The sequence below is a fragment of the Capricornis sumatraensis genome, chromosome 20 (assembly GCF_032405125.1).
Source record: "Capricornis sumatraensis isolate serow.1 chromosome 20, serow.2, whole genome shotgun sequence".
NCBI lineage: Eukaryota > Metazoa > Chordata > Mammalia > Artiodactyla > Bovidae > Capricornis > Capricornis sumatraensis.
The window spans coordinates 61662990-61672586 of NC_091088.1; the positions used below are offsets into that span (position 1 = coordinate 61662990).

Sequence of the window (9597 nt, forward strand, 5' to 3'; positions counted from 1 at the left end):
TCAGGAGCAACCTGGCCAAGGGAACCAGCATCTGCGGCCTCCTGAGAAGTACGCCTGCCTTTGGAGAGGCTGGAAACAACTCTAAGAGCCTCTCAATTGGAGATGGTTCTGTTTCAGAGGTCACCTCCTCTGTTATCTCTCTTCAAAACCACCCCAGTCAAAGTGAACTCTACTGTGCAGGTATTAAAACTAGTATCTTGGCAACAGATGGCAAGCTTTTGACCTTTATGGTCACACCAAAGTGCTTCTCCTTTCAGATGCATTTTTCCCCCCCAAGTAGGAATGGTTGCCCCCTTCAAGTCCTCATCGTAGGTTATTGATCACTCTTGAAAGTCTAAATAACTTTCACTTTGAATTAGGGTAATTGGAATCGACAGATGAGTGAGACATAGTCCCAACCCTTGAGAAGCACTCAGTCAGGTGAGCTACACCAGCTGAGGCAGAGTCCTCCAGATACTGATGGAGACACTGAGGAATTTGTCACAGACTTTAATAAACTTCTTTTCCTTTCCCCTTACAAACCTCAAAACCAGTGCCCTACTGAAGCAGGAGTTTTCGGTTTCGCCTGTATGTAATAGCCCTGTTCAGAGAGAAAAAGCCCACCAGTTAGAAAAAGAACTTCAGACCCCACCAGGTCTACCGACCACCCAAAACTTTCCCTCCTTTATTTGGCTCAGCCAGGGACATCATGAGTTTCTGGGCAGATTTCCAGGGTTCTCAGCCAATCAGTTACATGAGGAGGGAGGAGAGAAAAGTTGGGACTGGGAGAGAGGGTATGAAATGTGGAAACAGAAAGAAGGGGAAAAGACAAGAGGCTCTGGATTGAGGACTCAGGAAAGACATGATGGGGCCCAGGGGTGGGGGAGAGCATGGGGCCACACCCACCTGCTCTCTCTTGGGCCCAGAGAGGAGAGAGACAGATGGACAGAGATATGAAAGAAAGAAAAAGGAGATAGTGAGAGGTGTGGACAGAGGGAAACAGAGAAAGAGGCATAAAGTGACTGCGGAGGAGATTCCCAAATGACACAGTGACTGATCCAGGGCAGTGCCATTCCCTGAGGGGCCCAGTGGGGGCATTTGGCGACCTCAGGAGAGGGCAGGGATGACTCACGAAGCCACAATGACACTGAAGGCCAAGACAGCCAGACACACGGAAATGATGCTGCCAGTCAGGCCAGGATTCCATTGGAATTCATTTTTCTTATGATACTGCAGGTCCATGCGGGGCTGCCCGTCGACTGGGGTAGAGGGGCGGGTGGTGGGGAGGGAGGGGAAACAGCCCGACCTCCAAGTCATCACCCTTCCTTGGGCACGCACCCACACCCACCTCCTCGCTCCACAACCTGGCCAGGGTTGGGCCTCTCTGTCCCTTCTGCCTGCTTGGTCCCTGCCCTTTCCTGGGTCTGACTTTTTCATTCATCCGTTCCTCACAGAATATGAGGCTTTTGGGATACTGCTGGGAATTCCTTTGGCAAACATCCTTGCTCTCATGGAGCAGTCAACATAGCACACAGCACATTGACAGTGAAGAGCCCAGCGCCAAATGCATCTCATTGGATGGGGAGTGGGGGTGGCCGAGAGGACTTGGTGAGAATGTTAGTGCCTCAGTTCTGACTCTTTGCAACCCCATGGACTGTAGCCCGCCAGTTTCCTCTGTCCATGGAATTCTCCAGGCAAGAATACTGGAGTGGGTTGCCATTCCCTTCTTCAGGGGATCTTCTTGACCCAGGGATCAAACCAGGTCTCCTGCATTGCAGGCAGATTCTTTACCATCTGAGCCACCAGGGAGGCCCGCATCTCACAGGGAAGTGATCCTTTAGTGTGTGATCGGGGAGTTCTCTCTGAGGAGGGGAATTCTGAGACTTTATTGAAGTAAGAGAGAGAGGGGAACAGTGAGAGAGAGTGGGAACAGCATGTGAAAAGGTTAAACAGGACTATTCAATCTTGATGGATTTATAGCAGTTCACTGTATTATGCTTTGTACTATAAAGATACATATTTTTAAAGCCTCTGAATGAGTGAATTCAGCACGTCCTGCCACACTCCCTAAGTATGGCACTGGCTATAAATAAAATGCTTTTCTAGTACCTGCCATTTTGGCCTTAGAAGCATTGTAAAGTTATAGAGGGGTCTTCGAATTAATAGGAGGAAAGTGAATTTCGGAATATGGAAGCAACTTCTGGGCCATACAGTAATCAAATGGCAAGGGAAAGGTTCAAGGCTGTATGCGGGAGACCTCAAAAGCCATATTCAGGAGTTCTCTCATGGTTGGGTGGCTAAGACTCTGCCCACACTCCCAATACAGGGGGCCGTGTGTTCCATCCCTGATCAGAGAATTAGATCCCACATGCTGCAACTAAGACCTGGTACAGCCAAATAAATAAATAAACATCTTTTTAAAAAGCCATATTCACTGGGATGTGGCTGACTTCAGCTCCCATGCACCTGTCCCATGCCTTCCCCTACTCCAGGAGCTTACTGAAACAGTACTTTTCTCTGATGCATTTGGGACTGATCATCTGACAATGTAAACAATCCAGGACTTCTTCTTTCAGCAAGCCTGAGCAAGAGGAAAGGGAGAAGTGGGATGAGGGGAGATACCAGAGGACTGGCAAAGGGCAGGAAGGCAGAAGGGGAAAGAAGAGAGGGAGTCCTTTGGCCTTCCTGAATTTGGAGGTCCCATTTTGCTCAATGCACTGATGAGTCACGTTAAAAATAATTTGTACATATTTACTCCAGTACTCTTGCCTGGAAAATCCCATGGACAGAGGAACCGGGTGGGCTGCAGTCCATGGGGTCGCTAAGAGTCGGACATGACTGAGCGACTTCACTTTCACTTTTCACTTTCATGTACTGGAGAAGGAAATGGCAACCCACTCCAGTGGTCTTGCCTGGAGACTCCCAGGGATAGGGGAGCCTGGTGGGCTGCCATCTATGGGGTCGCACAGAGTCGGACACAACTGAAGTGACTTAGCAGCAGCACTGAAGGGTGGAACTTAGTTGTGTAGTTGACTTAACATTCAGTTGGTAGACATGTGATTATGTTAAATTAATTTTAAATTAAATGTCTACCAAAAGAATGTGTTTTCTTCTCTATTTCCATTCTGCTACCCTCAGAGGCACAGACTGGCTGCCTACTCACTCATCTGTCTTCCCTGCTTCCTGACACACAAGAGGACTACATTTCCCAAGCTCCTTTGCAGTAGGTTGCACCCATGTGACTGAGTTCTGGCCAATGGAAGTGGGCAGAGGGATGTATGTCATTCCCAGACCTAGTTATAAAAGGCCCTGCAGGATTCTCTATTCACTCTCCCTCCTGGAGCTAGCTTAGCAGCCTTGACATAGGTGCAGCCTCTATCCTTGAGCTACTTGGAATATCTGTTCAACTCTCAATGGAATTTTGGCAGAGGAGAAATAAACCCTTTTTCTGTTAAACCACTGAGATGTGGGGGTTTATTTTTCACTACAACATAGCCTATCCTAGCCTAAAATCTCCCCCACAAATCCTTTTTTGCAGGTTGCAATGACTTTCATAAGCCCTCAAAAGTTAGATATCCCTTGGTGCCATAGCTTTGGGGTGGAGGAAACACCAGATGGAGTAGGTATGATAGCAGGGCTTGATTTGGGGGGGACAAGGTCAAAAGGGGGTAAAGTGAAGTGAAAGTTGCTCAGTCGTGTCCGACTCTTTGTGACCCAATGGACTATACAGTCCACGGAATTCTCCAGGCCAGAATACTAGAGTGGGTAGCCTTTCCCTTCTCCAGGGGATCTTCCCAACCCAGGGATCGAACCCAGAATCTCCCAGGTGGATTCTTTACCAGCTGAGCCACAAGGGAAGCCCAAAAGGGTAGGAAGGTAGCAAAGGGAAGAACAGACAATAAACCCAGAACTTACGGCAAATTTTGGGATCGCAGGCTGCAAGAGAAAAGAACAGAGGTGACTTAGATTGGGCCAGCAATTTAAGAATTTAATGGGAAAGGACCAGGAGAGGGAGGAAGGAGTGAGATTGGAAAAGGAGAGAAGGGAATTTGGGGGAGAGGCAGAGAAGGCTGAGTCATAGGGGAGGTAAGAGAGGAGTCTGGAAGACAAGGTGGGAGAAGGGAACCAAGTGATGATGAGGAAGGGGAGAAGGGGGCTTAGTGGAGAGAGATGCCACACCTTTTAATTCATATGATCGTAACACTTTCTTGAGTTCCTTGATTACCCTCTCCCTAAGAGTCACCAGCTCATCCAGCAGAGGCTCATCTGAGGAAAGAAAGATCCTTATTTGGTGGGAGGCACTCAGCAAGACACCCCACCTGCAGCTTCAAAGAGAACGGGTGATGGGAATTCCCTGCCAGTCCATTAGTTAGGACTCTGAAGTTTCACTGCCAAGGGCAGGGTTATCCCCAGTTGAGATGCAGCCGAAACAAACATTTGAAAGAAGAGAGTAGGGATGAGGAAACTCCTTTTCTAAGCAAGACTGTCTATTCCTCTGGATCCACTGGGCAAATCTATGGCCTGGAGAATCTACATCTACCTTCTGACCCACTGCAGGGACCCAGGCTAAACCATCCTCCCTTGGCCTCAGTTTCCTCATCTGGTAAGTAATAGAAGGGTGGACTCGAGCACCTCTTCTCTCCTTTTCCCTGACCTGCTCTTCTCTTTTCTTCTGTCTACACTCACACCTTTATGATTTCATCCAGCTGAATAGTTTCGTATATTACCTGGACATGCACTGTCCAATATGGCAGTCACTAGACACACATGAGGACTGAGCACTTGAAATGGGATTGTCTGAACTGAGAGATGATGTTAGTATAAAATGTACGCTGGATTTCAAGGACACGGTATGAAAAAAATAACTGTACGATGTCTCAATAGTTTTTGTGTTGCTCTCAGGTTCAAACGGTAAAATTTTAGGTATTAGGTTAAATAAAATCTATTAAAGTTTATTTTACCTGCTTCTGTTTACCTTTTTAAAAGATGTGACAACCAGAAATTTTTAAATTATCTGTGTGACTATTTGTGCCTCACATATCTCCATTGGACAGCATCGTTCTATATACACTGAGGCCTCCTGAGCTGGTGTCACTAACCTAGACCACTGATATCCAGGGGCATATATCTAACTACCCATTCAGGATCTCCACCTCCAATGTCTAACAGGCATCTTAAACTCAATGAGTCTAAGACTGAACCTTGATATCCTCCTGCAAACCCACTTCCAACTCCATCTATGAAGACGAAGTCTTTTCCACCTTCATCTTCATTGAGGGAGCCGTCATGTTTCTAGTTACCCAAGGCAAAATCCTTGGTGCTTTGACTCTTTTTTTTTTCACGTTTCACATGCAATTTGTCAACATGCATGTGAGCAAACCCTGTCTGTGAATATTCAAGACAGGTCCAGAAATCCAACATTTCTTACCCCCTCCACTGCTGCCATCCTGGTGCCAGCCATCATCATCTCTTGCCTGGGCCATTGATTGCTACAGCCTTCCCACTGGTCCCCCAGCCTTCCCCATTGCCCTGCTAAATCTATTCTCTGCAGACAGAGGGACCCCATTAAAAGCTCAGGCAGTTCACTAGCATCACACTTCTGCTCAGAATCCTTCTATGTGACCCACAGTAGAAGTCAAAAGTTCTTACCATTATAAGTCCCTACCAATTAATGGGTACCAATCTATGCATGCCCACCCCGTTACCTCTAGAATCTCATTTTCTACAGTTCTCCCTTGCTCTCTCTACTCTCTACTCCAGCCTCCCTGGCCTCCTCGAGGTTCTGTGAATATGCCAATCATTGACCCATCTCAGGTATTACAGTGGTTATCCTTCTGCCTTCAGCCTTCTACCCTAGACTTCTGCCCCTTCATAGTTGCTTCCCCCTCTCCCCCATATCTTTTCTCACATGCTAATCTTCCAGTGACATCCTTCTTGGCTGCCTTATTTTTTAAAAAAACACCCTTTTATGTATTTGTTTATTTATTTTTGGCTGCACCATGCTGCATGTGAGACCTTAGTTCCCAGACCAGGGATTGAACCTATGCCCTCTGCAGTGGAAGGGCGGAGTCTTAACCACTGGACCACCAGGGAAGTCCCCTGGCTGCCCTGTTTTACCTGCAAGCCCTGCCCCCTATTCCCAGCACTCCCTATCCCCTGGTCCCTGCTTTGTTCTTTTCTCCATGGCATTTGTCCCCATTTGACATATTGTGTAGTAAAGGGTTAACTCAGAAGAACTGAGTTGTCCAAATGTGCACATTCCACAAAAGCTTTGGCTCTCATCTGACTTCCTACCTCCTGGGAGGTAACCTCTAAGTCCTTTGGAATATCCTGCCTGTCAAGTGTGTCTTTCTTTACTTGGGAGCCTTGGGCCACACCATGTAGTCTATGCTGATGGTGGCTGTGGGCCACAAGGTAGCAGGTCGATCTCTGGGGGAGCTGGAGACAGAATAACTAAGATCAGCCTCTTGGGTGCTCCGTGCCTATGCAGCCAACCTCCAATAATATGAGTTGGTAGAATCATTGACCCAGGCTCTTCAAAAATGCCATTGTCATAAAAGACAGCTGAATCAGAACAGATCCAGGATTGAAAGAAAACTAGTGATGAATGGCATGATTGAGACAATTGGGAACATTTGAATGAAGATTAATTATTAGATGATAGTATGGAATTGTAATATGAGAGAGAATGTCTTTCTTTGTTTTTAGGAGATTGCCTGCTGAAGAATTTAGATGTGAAGTGTCACTAACTCTGAAATGGTTATACACACACAACACACACACACAGACCAAATGTGGCAATAGGTTAGCATGTAGTGAAATGTTAAGAATGGTGACTTCCCTGATGGCTCAGACAGTAAAGTGTCTGCCTACAATGTGGGAGACCCAGGTTTGATCCCTGGGTCAGGAAGATCCTCTGGAGAAGGAAATGGCAACCCACTCCAGTAATCTTGCCTGGAAAATCCCATGGACGGAGGAGCCTGATAGGCTCCAGTCCGTGGGGTCACAGAGTGGACACGAATGAGTGACTTTACTTTCACTTTCCAGTGGCTAAGACTTCGTGCTCCCAAAGCAGGGGGGCCTGTTTTGACCCCTGGTTGGGGAACTAGATGCTACATGCTGCAACTAAGACCTGGCACAGCCAAATAAAAATATTAAAAAAAAATGGTGTTTAGCTGCTTATTGTATTATTCATGCAACTTTTCTAATTAGAATTTTTTTTAAACATAAAAATCATTTTTTAAAAAGGTGAGAGCTTTAAAAATGACTGATATTTAGGCCCCGGCCCCTAAATTCTGGTTTAATTGGCAGGGCTTCTGCCTGGGCTCCTAGACTGTTTTAAAAGTTTCCCAGGGGATTCCAGCCTACAGCCTGAGTTAAGACCTGCGGCTATAAGCTTTTTTGTGAAGGTCTGTCCAGACAGTCAATATTTTCAGCGTTAAGGACCATATGGTCATTGTCCCTACTCAACTCTGCCTTGGTGAGCAGGAGTAACATAAACAATACATACATAAATGGGTGTGGCTGTGTTCCAATAAAACTTTATTTGCAAAAACAAACAAACAAACAAACAATGGGGCTGGCATGTCGCCTAACCGCTCTAAGCCTGTCTTCCCCTCCATAAAGGGCAGGTCACAACAACGCCCACCTTGATGAACTGTCCCCTAGGCTTCTAGAACTCTGTCAGACACACAGTAAAGGCTATAGTGAGATTGCTTTTATTTTTATATGAAGAGAAGGCCTAGTGGACCGGTGGAAAGGGAGGAGGGGCAAGGGAGCTGGGAAAAGGTTTTCCCTCTTAGTTCCTACCTCTCAGAGAACTAGCCATTAAGCTGCTTGTTTGATTCTTGACAAAGGACGCCACTAGGTCCAGATGGTCTATCCCTGGGGACGAGAGGAGAGGAAATTCCCGTGGGTCCCTGGGAAAGCCAAGGGACGACGACTCCATCTCCCTTCGGGACTGGCCCCGCCCCCGGGGGCGTGGCCTCCCCGCCCAGCCTCGGGCTAGCCCACTGGTCCCATTCTCCAAGGTCCAGGGCCCTCTCCCCGCCCCAGCACGCACCCACTCTGCCCACAAAGGCGTTTAGCGCGTAGTCCCGGAAGAAAGGCCCTTCCATGCCCCGCAGCACGACCTGAGCGCGGGCCTGCAGCTGCCCTTGTTGGAACCGGCTGGGGATGAGGGCAAGGCGCAGCTGCTTCAGGGCCTCCTGCACCGAGTGGTCACACTGCAGGCAGCCCCAGTCTCGGCGGGCGCTCAGGCCCAAGAGCAGCAGAAGGGCCCAGGCCAGAGGCATGTCGGGGCCTTTGTGACGTCACAGAGGGCACCCCGGTCGGCCCCGCCCCTCAGGCAGAGGCGGGGTCAGGGAGGCCCAGGGGAGCGCGCTGGGGCGGGTTGGCTGAGCGCCTACTGTGTGCCAGGCATGGAGCTGGGAGCTAAGGAGACATTCTTCAAAACCCAGAAGTCTCTGCCCTGCACTCTTGGATCTAACATTCATTCTTTCAACTTATGTGTACTGAGCACCTACTATGTGCCAGGTGCTCCTCCAGAAACTAGAGCTGAGAAAAGCAGGAGATCCTTGCTCTCTTCAGCACTTACATTCTTTCATTCAACAGATATTTATTGAACACCTACTATGTGCCCGGCCCAGTTCTAGGCTCCTGATGGAGCTCAGAGGCCGAGATAGTCTCTACTCACATAGTTTACAGTTAAAGAAATGTCAGTGGAAAGCCCCCTATGTACTGGGCCCTGGAGACAGACTGAAGGAGATGGACACAGTTCCTGTTCACGGTGTTCCTTCTAGCAGAGGTGGAAGGAGGTACGGCCGGAGAAAGCAATGTAAAACCTCGTTTACAGATTAGTAAATAAGATCCTGACACAGCATTAAGTGCTGAGAAGCAAATAAACCTTGTGATATATGATGAGCTCCTGGTATGCTAGTGCCCCGAGGTCAGGGTTGTGTTCACTGCTCTTGTCTAACGTCTGACACGCCCTAGGTGCTTGATAAATATTTAACAAATTCAGTGACTCCACAGAAGAGGAAAATGTACTTTGTTTTTGTCCTGTTTTTTTTTTTTAATCTTCAAACCTAGAGAAAATTTGCAGGAGCAGTACAATAAATACTTGAATATACCTTATTAACACTCACATCCACTGTATGTCTCTCTCTCCAAAATGAAGTAGGGCAAAGGCTAACAGTTTTGCAAACTTTAAGAGGGTCATAGCAAACACCCTCTTCCAACAACACAAGAGACAGCTCCACGCATGGACATTACCAGATGGTCAACACTGAAATCAGAGAGATTCTAGTCTTTGCAGCCGAAGATGGAGAAGCTTTATACAGTCAGCAAAAACAAGACTGGGAGCTGACTGTGGCTCAGATCACAAACTCCTTATTGCAAAATTCTGACTTAAATTGAAGAAAGTAGGGAAAACCACTAGACCATTCAGGTATGACCTAAATCAAACCCCTTACGATTATACAGTGGAAGTGACAAATAGATTCAAGGGATTACATATGATAGACAGAGTGCCTGAAGAACTACGAACAGAGGTTCGTGACATTGTACAGGAGGCAGTGACCAAGATCATCCACAAGAAAAAGAAATGCAAAAAGGCAA

At 47.5% G+C, this 9597-nt stretch overlaps 1 protein-coding gene across 1 annotated transcript; it reads right to left on the reverse strand.

Annotated features, from left to right (window-relative positions):
- Window positions 1-537: 537 nt before the first annotated feature.
- IZUMO2 (IZUMO family member 2) lies at window positions 538-8273 on the reverse strand. The gene is made up of 7 exons (XM_068992544.1): window positions 8042-8273; window positions 7789-7863; window positions 4159-4245; window positions 3895-3915; window positions 2480-2560; window positions 1112-1238; window positions 538-580 (listed from the first exon to the last, which is right to left on the reverse strand). The coding sequence occupies exons 1-7, from the start codon at window positions 8271-8273 to the stop codon at window positions 538-540; spliced, it is 666 nt and encodes a 221-aa protein (XP_068848645.1).
- Between the last annotated feature and the right edge of the window lie 1324 nt (window positions 8274-9597).